General features: G+C 30.2%; 1 protein-coding gene across 1 annotated transcript; it reads right to left on the reverse strand.

Moving 5' to 3' along the window:
- Positions 1–782: 782 nt before the first annotated feature.
- LOC123211706 (protein PAM71-homolog, chloroplastic-like) lies at positions 783–13,233 on the reverse strand. Its single transcript, XM_044630548.1, has 10 exons — positions 12,915–13,233; positions 8,493–8,652; positions 7,563–7,746; positions 6,948–6,995; positions 2,925–3,021; positions 2,641–2,804; positions 2,357–2,422; positions 1,884–1,934; positions 1,221–1,325; positions 783–1,127 (listed from the first exon to the last, which is right to left on the reverse strand). Exons 1-10 carry the CDS (start codon positions 13,030–13,032, stop codon positions 1,062–1,064), a joined length of 1,059 nt encoding a protein of 352 aa, XP_044486483.1. The 5' UTR covers positions 13,033–13,233; the 3' UTR covers positions 783–1,061.
- Between the last annotated feature and the right edge of the window lie 3,127 nt (positions 13,234–16,360).

Raw genomic sequence — 16,360 nt, forward strand, 5'->3', positions numbered from 1 at the left:
GAATGTTTTGAAGATTTGCTATTTTAATTGAATTCGTTATAGATAAATTATAAAATGTTAAAAAACAATATTAATAACAGTTGCAATCTTTATAAATTGCATATAGTTTTATCTTCGTATAATTACTATTACTCATATTATTGTTTATTTTAATTTAAGTATTTTATTTTATTATTATATAGTAATCATTTTATTTGATTAGTTAGAGTATAGACGTATTTTAAAAGTTTTCACTCATATTATAATTATATATTGAATCTTTATAATAAAAATTTGAAATTATTACAAAGTGTATATAATTATATTATTGTATAATTATAATTACTTATATTTTTTATTTAAATATTTTATTTTATTATTTAATAGAAAAAAATTTAATTTGATTAATCAGATTATTAACGTGTTTTAAAAGTCATATTATGTAAATTTTTAGATCATTTATCAATAAAACAAAATGTTATAGTTTGTATTTTATTAATAATAGGTTTAACTAATTTGGTGAAGAAATTGAAGCAAAAAAAATATCTTAAAAAATAGAAACAAAAAATAAATTCCAATCAATTTAAGTCGGATCGAATCTACATGAATATTAAATAATTGAATTAAAGTTAAAATATTTTGATGTAATTCAAATTCAGATTGTGTTAAAGTTAAAAGTTTCTAACATTAAATCTAAACTAATACGATACGAACAAAATCTGATGACATAAATCGTCAGGTCTCCCATTTGCTATACATAAAATAGAAGAAATAATAACCAAAGCAGGATGATTTCTGTTTAATGAATCAAGAAACTAGTTCATTGCTCTATTTAAATGAATATAAATACATTTATAATAAAATTATACTCTTCTGAAATATAAAAAGATAGACCAACTTTGCATTCTCTTGCACATACAAATCCATAGCTTGAAACCATCATGTAGTCTTCATTGTCAAGACATGAAAAAATGGCTGCACAATTCTACATCTCTCTTTTTACTTTTGCTTTTCAAATACAGATATACTCTTGATTCCAAGCTCCTTCACCTCTTTTTCTAGTAACCATTCCCTATAACAAACTAGAAAACCCCAAAAAATGTGGCCACAGCAAAAACAAGAAACAGCACTCCACCAGAGTACCCAACCTGATTCAAAATAAAGCCAGTTGCATGAATTTTCAACTGAAACCTCATTAATAGTAACAACCAAGGAAAAAGGTATTTTTTTCAGGCTCCTACCAGTTTTTCAGAAATGTAGTTGGCAAGAAAAGCTCCCCCCATAACTGCAATAGATGTTGCAAGTAAATGTCCACCAATTGCTCCACTAGCTACACCCCAAGGTGACTGTAAAATGAAATAAAATACTTAGTGGGATTTGGTTCAAGGTAAAAAGAGATTATTCTGGTAATTTATATTTAATCACTGATATTATTTTGTTTGTCTTGTTAAGTTATAAAATATTTCGATACTCTTATATTTCTAATGGTGATATGTTAAGTAATATAAAAGGTAATACAAGATGTGATATGGTTATCACATTTACTTTATATATTAAAAGATTATCAATGTAATCTTGATTTTATTTCAATTTTATCATTTCTTATTATTTTTTTTAGACAAAAATACCCTTATTTCCAATTAATATAACAAGTAACATAAAAAATATTATAAAACAATTATTCTCAAAGATATTTAAGTAAAATAAAATCTTAATATTCTTTTATTATATTCAATAAATATAATAATGATTTATACTTACTGATTTTTATCAAACATGGACAGTAATCTTCAAAGTAATCCATCTTTATGTATGGTAATCAAATGCACCTTTATGGTACAATTGAGTTACTATTACGGCATTATATATATAGGGTTTAAAATTCTGAGAAGCAAGATGCTCACCTGTGCTGCACCGAGAGCAATTGTTGCAAGCATAGAGCGATCCCCCCATTCCTAGAAATAAAAAATAATTAGAAAAATGGTAATATTTGGGATCCATAATTCAGAAAATAAAACCTTGTGCATGACCATGCCCTGACCAAATTGTCAATTTGTGATTAGTAAAGCAGTGAAAAAAATAAAAAATTCAAGCTACAAACTTTTGGGATTTTGTACCACCTATATTGATTGTATACAAAGAGACTGCTTGCCTTGTTTGTTAAATAAAACCATTGATAAGAACTTGTTTTTTGTATTACATGACAGAAGCAACCTCCAGTACAAAGTGAGGCTAGAAAGACTGTTCACAGAGATCTAAATCAATGAGTTGTATGGTGGATTTGTATTAAAGTTTGCTAGAAGAAAAGAAAACTTGATGCCAGCCTCTTTCACCCAATCCTTAATATTACAGCAATTCAGAAGTAAAAGATACTCACAGCAAAAAACACCAGGCTGAATGACTCCCAGATTACCTCCAGTGGATTGGAAAGCCGTTTTGAAACCTGAAGACATTGAAGGCACAGTTCATTGTTATTTCTTTCCGATTTAAACCAACACAGATGCAATACAAACAGACAGGTTGACATACAGATGTATAGCGAAAACCATTGGGCAATTTTCCCCTTGTACCTCAGAAATGCATCTTGAAAACATGCACCCATAATAATATAAATTCATTTCTGAATATTATACCATGAAAGATTCAAAATTAGGATATTACCTTCCGTTTCACAAGTTCTTCAGCTTCAACAAATTCATCCAGTTCAGGGCCACTTTTGTCACCACTCTTAGCTACATTTGAAGGAAGGTCCCATGCGTCTTTTATTGATTTGAGGCCAAAAAACATCAGTAGAGTTACTGCTGCATATTCTCCAATTGGCAAGGCTGTTGCAATGACCAAAAGAATTTAATACAGGAACATCAAAATATTTCTTCAGAAATAATTAACAGACATAAATATTAGCAATTCTGTACAGAGAGAGAGAAGTAACAATTATATCTTACTGGTCTGGAATTGAGCGGGTACCGAATGAAATATTATTCCTATTATAACTGACAGAATTGACATTAGAGCAAGAGCAGCCATTGATCCCAGAAGAACCTTGATTACATAAAACATTGTGAGAACAAAATCTAGTCCCAAATGAAAAGAATTATAGCCCCACGGGATTCCAAAAATTCAGATATTACTAAACATTGTTGGCAATAATTTGAACATTATATTAAATTAGTTAGTGGTTTCCAATGGCTAATATCTATAGCAGCAGCTTCAGTAGCCTAACTATTTGTACCCAAACACCAAGAAAAGGAAGGTCCTGATACAAAAACCCGCAGGATCCCTACCTTTCATTATTTGAATTTTTATAAATTCAAGCAGATTACGAAAAGGAGGGATAACAAATTTATACGCAGATTATGGAAGGGAAAGCTCAATACTTAGGTCTGTTGCTTGAAATCCAAAGTTTCCCACAAAAGAAGTAAATCTAGTGTAAACAGATAAGCAACCTTACTAACATTTCATTTAGCTTAAATGAAGTTTCCCTCCATCAATGGACCTACCATTTCTCAACTTTGAGATGTTCAAAATGGCATATGGCAGCGGAACTCTCTATGCATCAACAATTATGGTACTATTGTATCTCTTTAACTATCACCAAAAATTTTAACACTTAATGAGGCATACCCTGAAGAATACATGAATCAAAAACACTTACTATTGCACTATTGCACTTAGTAATTATGGTTTTTATTGACTTCCCAGTTGTAATGATTTGACTCAAGGATATAGCTCCACAAAAATGAAGAAAAAGAGAAGAGAAAGAGATAAGCTTGTAAGATATTGAAGCATGCCAAATGCTTTTCCCAAGAAAGTCATTTTTCATACCTTACAAAACCCCTATAGTAAGTTTGCTAGGATTAGATAATAATAATAATGAATTATTATTGATTATGATTATAATTTAGATACTACTGATTATTGATATTTGAATTTGAATATTAAAATGTTAAAATTCTAAGTGTAAAGTATGAGACTTGAATCCCACATTAGAAAGTATAGACAACTAGTGTGGGATTTATATGAGTTTGGGTTCTCCTATCTCAATAGCTAGCTTTTAAAGTGTGATTTTTCTAAGGTTCGTATCATTTGGGATCAAAGTCATTATCATTTCTCCCAATTGCAATCATGCGGCGCAAGTAATAACGCCGACATTGCAGTGTTTGTCCAAGGCTAGCAAGGAGCTAGCACACAGCCAACCCGCATGGGCGTCGGGGCTATGGAGTGTGGTGATATTTAAGGATCCCAAATACAAGGTATGAGATTTGGATCCTACATTAAAAAATATGGACAACTAGTGTAGGATTTATATAGTCTTGACTCTTCGTATTATAAAATAATATATATAGAGTATAATAATTTATTAGGAATTACATTTAGGTGAAATAATGGAATTGGGGAGTTATGAAACATGTATGGTAGGTATGTGCAGTATACATAAAAGGGAGTTAAGATTGTAGAATAAAGAAGGAAAAATATTGTCTTTGAGTTTAGAGAAGTCTTTGACTAATTGGAAGGCTAAGAGCTTTGGAGGAGTTGATACCTCTTGTTTCTAGCATTGTTGGAGTATTTGTTTTGTTTCAGAGGTTCCTATCAAATTGGTATCAAAGTGTTGTGATTCTAAGAATGAGCAAACTTGATTTTGTGAAGAATGAGAGTGGAAGGTGTTTGTTGGTTTGGTGAGCAAATAAAAGACCAAATCATGGCTGTAGATTCAAGTCATTGACAATATGTCTAGTGGATGAAGGCAAATCTAATGATGACAGTATATAGATCATGAGTGACAAGAAGCAAGAAAAGTGTGGAGAAGTTGATTTAGTAACCTCAAACTTGACAATGGCCCAAATGGAAAATTGAAAGATTCTGGTGACATCTTAAAACTGGTAGATGTCTAGAATTGTAATCAACAAGTTCAGATGGAAAATTGGTCGATTTTAATGAAATCCAATTATTGTAAGTTGTTCATTCACTTGACTATCATGTCTCTATAACAATGGGAGCAAAACAAGAAGATAATGATGAAGATATGTGAAAATGGAAAAGTAAAATTTATGATTAGACCAACCCAACCCAGTTCAGAACCTAAATCCTTTAATTCAAACTGAAACCCATTTCAATTACACCCAAACATCAACACTCACACAAGCTCCACAATTTCAATCGTCCCACCCACATTTAATAATCCAGACCAAGTCTAACTCAATTAAACCCATTCCGATATCCAATCTAGATAATCCCAATCCAACCCAAATTAAATCAATCCAACCCACAATTCAATAAATTAGACCCAATCCAAAACCAAATTGAGTAATCCTAATACTCCACCACCTAAGCTCAACTTGCAGTCTAAGCCCAAATCAACCTAACCAAATTTTCTAATTTTTTCAACAATTGGCTTTTGGATAAAAAAAAGGGAAAAAATAAAAAACAAATATAAAAACTTTTCCATTTTTTCACCTTGAAGACAAGATGGTTTTCAAAAAGACGAATATTGTTATAGTAGATTATAATAATTAATTAATGTTGATTAATCGTGATTATGATACTAATGATATTGATTATTGATATTTTAATTTAAATAATTGATAGGAATTGATATTTGAATATGAATATTAAGATACTATTTAATTGAGATAATATTTATATAGGTTAATAATTAATTATGAATAATATTTAGATGAAATAAATGAGATTGAGGAGTTATGAAACATGTATAGTAGGTATAGATAGTATATATAAAGGGGAGTTAGATTTTTAAAAGAAAAAAGAAAAATATTGTCTTTGAGTTTAGAGTAGTCTTTGGTTGAGTGGGAGGCTATGACGTTGGGGAGAACTGACATATTTTGTTGCCAACATTGTTTCATATTGGAATATATGTTCTTTTTTAGAGATTCCTATCAAAGTCCCAAGATAGAACTTTTATCCCTTGCTTGACCAGCAAAAAGTCATGTCCTACAAGGAACTATTAATTTGCATGACTATATGATATCTAAACAGTGCCCTTTCCAGCTGTTACAATTTTACAACCCTTCCATGGTTGCTCTACCTTCTCATAGATAGATAGTCTCCTGCTTGATTTTCATTTGAGGATGAAAAACATTAAGAAATTGTATTAATTTAGGAAAAAGAGAAATACAATATTGGACCAGTTATGCACTAAAGAAGTCAGTTCACCCTAAGAGAGGGACGCAAAAGTGTGTATATATATGGTACCTATGTTTGTATAATAAATAAAAAGTCATCTAAAATCTCTACAAGCCTAAATATAAAAAAGCTCTAACTCAAGTCAAGCTATCCACGAAAAACAACAGCAAGAACTGGATCCAAAAAGCAAGACTCAATCAACCCAAGACTCCAAATGGCACTTCACCCAAAGGAATAAAAAAAGTGAACAAATCTACTTCTCAAACTATCAGGGCCTGCAGTCAATTCTTTTAAACATAATGGTGGACATGGGAAACCTACACAAAAAGCAACTAATCAACAGTTTTAATGCAATCAATCACACAGAAATATCAGTAAACCACTTCAAATTTGGCATTTCATATAATTCATGATTCATTTTCACTTGTTTGGGACACCCTGGGTTCAGATAAAAACTGGAATCTAGGAAAATGTTCTCTTCCTGTGAAGTACTAAATTTTGATTAGTTAGAAATTACAGCAGTGACAGTAATAATGTTGCTATGAGTCTCTCTTTCTCCGTAAAGTATATCTTCTAAAAATGATTATAGGTTTTAGATTTGGTTGTCTACGCTTAGACATTTTTTTATGTGTCATTCACTTCTCTTTTCTGAGTTAAAATGATTTATTTATCACAGAAAAGAAAACAAAAATGTATCCTAAAGTTTTTGTTAACAGAAGAAACATGTAGGTTTTCACATATAAAATCAAAGACCAAACTAGTGATCTAAACCAAATAATGAAAGTAGACAAACTGCAGTAAGTAAAAAAGGTTAGAAGAAAACATACCAATCCTTTCTCATATTGCATAGCCAAGAGTGCAGCAATAAAAAATGTCTGGACAGATAAAAAAGCACAAAATTTCAAATACTACAGGCACATATAAAAGTGGTCTAGATATTACACAGAAAGAAGAATCAATAGGGTACTCATCCTAAGAATAAAAACTTAGTAGCTTTAACAATATATTTCCAGGCTTAACATTTCAAATGTAATGGCAATTACAAGTTGAAAACTTTCCATTTTCCTTTTATTATTTTTTGGATATCAAACAAAATGACTTTGCAATTAGTAAAACAGATGAAGCCAACTCAAATCAATAAAACCTTATAGCAAGCGTTTCAAAAGTATTTTTAACCACTTTTTGTTTGTAATTTAACCATCTATGCCACCAAGAATTAGAACTTCCGTTTTCTTATTGAGAAAAAAAACTAGGTAGTACTTCAAATTTGTCAAACCTTAAATTTTAGTATTCCAAAAGATTAAGATATATAAGCAATAATTCATATGCACTAAAAAAAGAAACACATACACACAGAGTCTAAAAGCACCAGAAAAAGCTCCAAGTGGCTGGATTAGTAGAAGAAGAAAGATAATATGAGATTTCAATGGTAAATTAGATACCTTGTCCCCAATTTCAGAAACAAATATTAATGAGAATGCTGCAGTAAACCCTGACTTTGCGATTGCAGCTAGAAGTGATATTGGTCCTCCTTTGGCAAAGGCAATCAATGAAAATACTAAAGTGCACCCAAACAGCACAATAGCAATAGAGAGAGGATATGGAATTCGACCTGGAGGCTTTTGACTGCAAATTCATGAAAATATATACAAGAGTTGAACTGAAGGTGATCAGCAGTGGCCCAATTGCAAGAAGATTGATGACATATAACATCATTTTCAATAGTTTGTTTACCAATAGAATTTGGTTACTATGTGTGCCTGAAAACTAAAAGCCAAGTTTCATTGAATTCATGAGCTCAAACTACAACTATAACCTAATCTGAACATATATATGAAGAGTTGGAAAATAGGTTCTTGTCAAGACAAACTAAATCCTACAGAATGTTTTGTAAAAATGTAAACTGCAGGGCAGAAAAACCCAATCTTAAAAATGTTAATAAAATTGGAAATGATGCAGGAATATGCTATCTCTTCAAGAGAGGGAAATCTAGAACCGTCTAAGGAGGGCTATTTTTCAAGTTATTCAAATAAAATACAATAACTATTAGACTAGAACAGAACAGGAACTGCAACAAGGGCAGCAGGAGAACTAGATTACTTCTTTGCATATAAAATTAGTAGTTAGTACATTAGAATCTTAAGATACTACTTTTAGATTCTTATCTTTCTGTTGCTTGTTAAATTATCTGTACAGTACCATGCCCTCAAAGTTCAACTAACATCCAGAACTGCTTTTCAAGATTTATTTTAGATTAAAATCTACATAGAGAGATATCATTAACACTAATCAAAATGTTATTTTATAAGTTTAGACCATACGAATTCATCATCCATTAGCATCACAAGATCATTCAGTTCAGTGTAACTCACTTTTCAGATGAACCTTCACTGGGTGGACGACTGACAAAGATCTTTTCATCGTCATTTTCCTTTCTGCCTTCATAGCCCCCAGATCCAATACCAACATTAGATGCTTGGGCTTTGACGTTGCCCCGTGAAGACTTCAATCTTGATATTTCTCTACATCTTACTAGAAACAAGTTATGCATACTGTTACATAATGACGCTAAATAACCATAAACACCAAATATACTTGCAAAAAGTAGAACTGAAAAGATTTAAGAAAGTAACTGAATTAAAGGAAGCCTGCATATAATTAAGTAAAACCTCAAGGTGAATAAACTTGTAATAATGCTAGACATCCTAAAAGTAATTCCAAAATTCTTATCCTGAGTGATGTGTAATCCTATATGGTGTTGAGCTGTAAAAGAACTGGTGATTTGGTAAATGATATCACAATGCCAGAAAGGTGACACATCATTTGGAATGTGGCTTTTGAGATAACTTTTGTAATGTGTAGCATTACACATAAACTTGTTAACTTTTTATGCAAGAATATATTCTGTGGAGAACTGGGATGCATAAGCATTAACTTTAAGTAAACTAAAATTGTCCACTTTCAGAAATTTGGGTTCCCATTTGTAAGATAAACCCATTATCTTGAGTGGCCTGAAAAATTTGGGATGTTACTCTAAAGTCACGAAACCATAACTACCAGTGATATACCCAGAGATAAAACTTAGGGGGGTCATGGTTAGAATAACACAGGTGAATTTTATATCAAAATAAAAACAAATAGTCAAATATTTGTATTAATAGAATATTCATTAAGTAATTTCTTCATAATTGTCTTCGACGTAATTTCATCTTTTGAAAGTGTTGTACAATGACTTTATTATCAATATTATCAAATACATTCTTTTCTATACAAGCAACCCGGGTTAAATCCGAATCGAGTTGGCTTAATCTCAAAAATCAGTTCGATTCGGCTCAGCTCTATTCAAATTTGTTTAGTTCGAATTCAAGCTAAATTCCAATAGAAAGATTTGACTTATTTTTTTAAATCAAATCAAACTCAAGCTTAGGTGTTCGATTCAAATTTGACTTAAATTCATAGTTGAAATATGTAGTTTGAATTTGTGGCTCAAGTTCAATATGAATTCATGGCTTGAATCGATAATTCAAATTTGTGGCATAGATTCGTGATTCAAGTTCATGGTTCATTGATGAAGTGACATTATTTTACTCAAATAATGGGCAAAATGATGCATTTTGTACATGAGTCACAAACTCAACCCATGAATCCAACCCACAAATTCGAGTTACCGAATCAAGTCATAAATTTAAGTTGAACTTAAGTTAAACCGAACCAAACCATTTTTTATTCAAACCAATCTCAAGCCACTCTTAATTTTGGCTTGATTAACTTAAGTCAAACTCAAGTCAGACTATTTTTTATTCAATCCGAACTTGAGTCAAAGAGTATTCAAGCTCGATTCGATTCATATCCACCTCTATAAACAACTGAACTATCATTCATCCATTGATAAATTCATTAAATCACAAAACAATATATTTAGACATTTTTTGATATTCTGATAGAATATTACAACGTGATTTTATCGACATGATGCTCTTTCTTTTTCCAAAACAACCTCAACGTGATTTCATCTTTAGGGCATATTGTAAGAGTTATTTAATTAGAATCTTGATAGAGGTGTGTTGAAATGTTTAACACTTGGCACTAGCAAAAATTGAGAGGAGAAGAGTGGTTGACAACAACTTTCGTTTTAATTGGAGTGAGAGTAGAACACTTTTTATCAAGATGGAAAGAGGGATATGTTATATTATATGATTGAAACTAATAGGACGAGTAAAACTGAAAATTTTTCTAAACTTATGGATTTTTTTAAAAATTCAAAGAGGGTTAAGTTTCAATTTTTCTAAACTTGTGGATTTTTTTGAAAAGTCAAGGAGGTGACCCTTCTTGACGCTACCTAAATCTGCTAATAATAACCACCCACTCAATGGACATTGGTGGAGAAAGTGTTTATGAACAAATACATAAGCAGGTCCTCTCACACAAGGAAAAGTCAATCCGACTCCAAAATTAAACAAAGGTAGAGAGTGAGAAATGAGAAACTAATTTACAAAATTGACATTGCATGAGTTATCTAGTTATTGAAAATCCTACGATGTTATGTGATATTAATTATGTTTTAGATTTTGGTTACATGTGGTTTTAGAGAATGGTTGTTCTAAAACTAAATGTATTTTGCAAAATGTTTCATATTTTTTTTTTAATTTTCTTTTGCTAAATTGATGAAATCTTGCAATTTTATGTCTAATTCAATCTATTAGTAAGTTATGTAGCATAGTTAAAGAATCCAATGTATGAAAAAGAAAATGGGCATCAAACCCCATTTGGGTTTAATGTAAGACATAGAAATTGCAAACCCAAATGGGGTTTCTTTCTCTTTGTTTGGGTTTGAAGTGGCAAGGTGGTTCAGTATGATTTGGAGCTATGCAAAATAGATATGAAAAAGGTCTTTCTGAATGGAAGGAGGAAGTTTATATAGATCAACTTGAAGGTTTTCACTTAGGAAGCAAAGGTCACGTGGTGTGTAAACTTAAGAAGTCAATATATATGGACTAAAATAGGCTTCCTGACAATGATAAACTAAATTCAATATCATTGTTATGTCTTTTGGAATTAAGGAAAATGCTATAGTTGTATATACCAAAAGATTAGTGAGAGAAAATTTATATTTTTAGCCTTATATGTTGATGATAGTTTGTTTAAAGCAAATTATTTAGGCATATTGCATGAGAGTAAAAGTTTTCTCTTAGAGAATTTTGAGTTGAAAGATATGGGAAATGCTTCTTACGTCATTGGGATAATATATCCCAAAAAAGATTAAAAGGAATTATAGGTCTATCTCAGAAAGCATATATCAATAAAATTCTCAAAAAGTTCAATATAAGTAAATGTTCAACCAAGGATATTCCCATTTAGAGGATGATAAATTTAGTCTCATGCAATGTCCAAAAAATGAATTAGAACAAAACGAAATGGAATCAATTCCTTATGCCTACATAGTTGAAAACTAAATGAATCTGCAGACTTATACTAGACAAGATATGAGCTTTGCAGTAAGAATAATATGCAAGACATCAAAGCAATCCAGGAATTGATCACTAGAAGGCTAAAAGGAAAGTTTTGAGGCACTACAATGATCAAAGAATTACACGTTCACATACAGGAGATTTGATCAACTGGAGATAGTCGGATACTCAGTTGGATGTCTCAATAACAAGTAGTCCACTTTTGGTTATCTATTTCTATTAGCAGAAAGAAAGTTTCATGGAAAAGTGTCAAACATTTTGTCATTGCTTCATCCACAATGGAAGCAAAATTTGTTGCTTGCTCTGAAGCTACAATTCATATTCATGAGTTATAAATGCGGAAATTCATTTCAGAGTTTGGGGTTGTCAACACCATGGCCTGACAACTAAAATTTTATTATGACATCTCCACAACAATATTCTTCTCCAAAAACAACAACTACTCTAGAGGTTTCAAACAAATGGATTGAAGTATTTTGCAGTTAAGGAGCAGGTTCAGAACTAGACACTGTCCATTCAGCACATTAGTACTGATCTCATAATTGTCATACCATTAACAAAGGGTTTGCAACCCAAGTTGTTTAAGGAACATGTTCTTAGGATGAATCTTGATTGTAATGATATTTTGTAGTGACACTCTTTAGCTCAATAATATATATCTGTAATTTATAAGTTTTCAGGTTCTATAATTTTTAGCTATACATTATTGTTTAATGTTAACAAGAAAAATACCCTAATAAGTCATTATCGTGGACCATAACGAAATTATAATATAATATTTTCATTTAAAGAACCCTATATATATACTGGAAAATTACTCTAAAGTCAAGGAACCATAACCAGCCACTCGATGGAGGTGGGTGAAGAAAGTGTTAACAGGTCCTTTATCTCACAACACACGGAAAAATCCAATCAGATTTCGAAATTAAGAAATTAAAGAAAGGCAAAGAGTAAAAAGAAAGAAACTGGTTTACAGATAAGTGAAGACGTTGTTGTCGACAACAAACAGAGGTACGCACAAATCGAGAAGAAGTGAATATGCATGAGTTACTTTTCAGATTTTGATTACACCCAATATCAGTTGCCTCTAAAACCCTCAACCCAGATAGCTCAAATTCAACAAATACTCATTAAATCGTGTAACAATGAACATACAACACTTTAATTACTACAAGTAAAATTTCTTTGTCGCCAACAGACTTCAAAATTACCCATCAAAATTAATGCAAAACAAGAAATTCATATACACACAGTTGACATCGTATTTAAATCAGAAAAAAAAAAATAAGAGAAGAAACACTTTAGTAAAGATAAGATAGAACTTACATGAACGTGACAGGGGGTTTCTAGATGAGTTACCACCATATGGCAATGAATCAGCAAGGACTAACAAGGGAAATTTCCCTCTTGAAACGAATGGTTTACTGAGAGCCAAATTCTGCATATTTTTTGTTTTCACTCAAAGAGGTACATAAATTAATTTCAATTCACATCCATTCAAAAGTGTTTTTGGTTTTCAAAATCCTGAAAATGGATAACGAGAGCAACACCAAACTCTGCTCGTTCGACTGGAGAACATGCGGAGAGAGTATTAGTTCAGTTTAGTTTGGAAGGCTGATGCAGCGCTTTTGGCTGGCTGCCACTTGTATAGTGGAGATAAAATCGGAAGCTTTTAGATGGGTGAATAGAACGACGACGTTTTGACCAACTTCTGGGTTTTGGCACTTGTATAAAGGTTTGACTATTTTGTGAATGGAGGTTTGAACCAAGTCAATTTGGGCGCAGGCCCATATAGGCCACAGTTAAATTTGGGCTAATCAAAATTTTAGCCTAGGCCCATTTAAAGCTGAGATAAATCACGGCTAAATTAAAGTTTGGTCCCAGGCCTAGAAGGGCCCGACAGTAAGTAGTTATTTCATAAATTACGGCTTATCAACTCTGGGCCCAAGGCCTATATTTGAGAAATTTAGTTATGTTTAAAAGTTCATGAAAGGTGAGAACTTTCTATCATGTTTATGGTTGGATTAGTTGAAGGGATTTAGTTGATCCACTTGTTTTTTTTTTTTTAATGACAAAACATGAATGGGGTACTCATGAAACAATATTATTTATAGTAATGTTATCATTTAATTATATAATTAAATTTATATATATATATTAATATTATACGATATAACTCTTTATTAACCAAACTCACAGAATAACATCTGAAAGGAAACAAATTATCATAAAGTGATGAATCATTTTAAAACAACTTCAAAAGCGAATTAACTTGAAATGTGGATAACAACCCTTCTTTATGAAACTAAAGCATAAAATTATTTCTATAAGTAACGTGAGCTAAACCTATGATACATATCATCAATTTGACGATGCACATGAGACATGTTCAACAAGAACTTATGATGATTTGAATTGCCACAACAAGTGCATAACACGAAGTGTATGACAAATTAAATAGATAAACAAAATCATGGTTTTCATAATGTACAAAAAAAAAGACCTTAAGTCTCTATGTGTCATGCATTCGTAAATAAAGGTGAAAAGTTTAAGTTGCACTTACACACTATAAAATATGGGTTAGTTATTATATATTAAAACTTTTTTTTTTTTAAACCAAACTCACTTAATAACACATAATAGACAACAAACCACTTAAAAGTAACAAGTTATATAGATAATAATTATTTTTATTCTTTACCTATAGATAAAAACCCTTTGTCCAAAAACGGTGATCTATCTGAAGATTTTCTTCTCTTCTCTTATATTCATTATTTAAAAGTAACAACTTATTATTAAATTAAAGTCATATAATTATCATATTCTCATATAAAATGAAAAAAAAATCAGTTTAATAAATATAACGTATAAAAGCGGTAACCATACATTTTTGCCGTATAAATATAAAAGAATTATACAAAAATATGAGGGACACTAAATCCTTAAGAATCTTTTTATACCATTAATCGATAGTCTGTCACTAATCAATAGAAACGTAAATATCAGATCTATAGAAAGACATACACTCCTTAATCAATCAATCAATGCAATAATGTAACGGATGATATGGCATAAACTCCATAGTCAATCTCTGCCTCCCATCACAAGTCATTTTCCTCCATTTTCAAATCGTTATCTGTTTCGCTTCCTCCTTAACATATATATACATATGTCCACGCTATACTACAATGAAATCATTAGAAGAGTGACACGTTGCCACATTTGATTTGACCATATGAGAGAGTTACATGTTATATGTTTGAGTAATGTTATTATGTATATACTTTTTATAATTTGGATACATAGATAATACGTAATTATATTATTAAATATTATTTTATTTTTAATTCAAAATTATTCAATTACATGATGATACATAATCTATGTATCTAAATTGTATATTAAAAATATATACACATAATTTTATTATATATTTTTAGCATTCAAAGAATTTCATGGCTAGATCTTGAGTATTTATTTACTTCTTACTGTTTAATTTTCAATTTATTTTTAATATAAATATTAGAACTATACCTAAAATAGTTTAAATCATAAAATTAGATTAAATTATTCAAAATTCGTGGTTTGATTTGTTTTGGGTTAACAAAAATTTTTAAAAACTGTTTAAGATTTCAATTAGGGTAGATGGTTTAAGAGGGGGTGAATTAGGGTTTTAAAAATATTTATGCCAATTTAAGATATTATTGCAATTAAGAGCACTTAATAAATGTTGACTAATTTTTAATACACTTTATAAAAATGTCCAAAATTAATTCAACTTATCAATGCAAACAAGATAACATATAACGTAAAATAAAAGGTAAAATGATTAGAAAAGCAAACACATGATATATAGTGGTTTGGTTCAATCCGATTTATGTTCACTCATCCAAGCTATCTTTTTTTAAGTATTCTACTAATTTTTTATTAACAAAATCTCAATAAAGTTTCTCTTCACAATACATTTATTTTTCAAGGTATTATTAATCTTTACAATGTTAGAGTTTAATTCAAGAGTGAAATTCATTCTTTTACAATATGAATTTATAAGAATATTAAGTTTAAAACTCTCTGAAAAAGTGTATAAAGTTTTAATTTAGTACAACTCAATACTAATAAATTCAAAAAAATGAATAAGCACGAGCTTTGATTATAATGAAATATTTGAAAGTGAATAGCTCAAAAATATATGAAAATTTTAGCTTGCAAAAGTCATTTTCAAGTAGATTTGATTGAGTTTATATATGAAAAAATATAGAAAGTATTTGTTATGTACAAAACTAAATTTTTAGAAAACCCATAATTTAGTTGATCAACTGTATTTTGGTCAACTAGATATGGCATGATACTTTTGTATGTCTATATAACACTAGCTATTAGAAATTTCATTGCCCGATTCGGTTTACCAAAAAGAATTTGGTAAACTGAATTTTTTAAAATAAAAAACATGACTTCTAGATAATTCAATAGTCATAATTCTAAAAATTTAGTTGGTTAATTCGATCAACCAAATTTTATTACATTTGGACCCCTAAAATTTTGAAAATTCATAGTTTTCTTGCTAAAACTTTGAAAAATGACTATTTAACCCAATTTAGAAAACTTCTTTAAAACCAACTTTGAGATATAAATTTTTAGTCTACAAAACTTCATAATTTCAAATGAATTATTGAAATTTGATCAAAACTGGTTTAACTCATTAAGTTTAAAAAATGATTTTTTAACTCAAAAATTTGAAAGATATGAAAAATTACAATTTAACTTATTTTTAG

The sequence above is a fragment of the Mangifera indica genome, chromosome 3 (assembly GCF_011075055.1).
Source record: "Mangifera indica cultivar Alphonso chromosome 3, CATAS_Mindica_2.1, whole genome shotgun sequence".
NCBI lineage: Eukaryota > Viridiplantae > Streptophyta > Magnoliopsida > Sapindales > Anacardiaceae > Mangifera > Mangifera indica.

What these genes read in the sequence shown, in the direction of transcription:
- LOC123211706 (XM_044630548.1), bottom strand. Translation starts at nt 13,032, where the DNA reads ATGCAGAATTTGGCTCTCAGTAAACCATTCGTTTCAAGAGGGAAATTT. An exon ending in AAACCCCCTGTCACGTTCAT is followed by an intron (nt 8,653 to 12,914) that starts GTAAGTTCTATC and finishes ACTTGTTTCTAG; the next exon opens with TAAGATGTAGAGAAATATCA. An exon ending in ACTACATTTCTGAAAAACTG is followed by an intron (nt 1,128 to 1,220) that starts GTAGGAGCCTGA and finishes ATTTTGAATCAG; the next exon opens with GTTGGGTACTCTGGTGGAGT.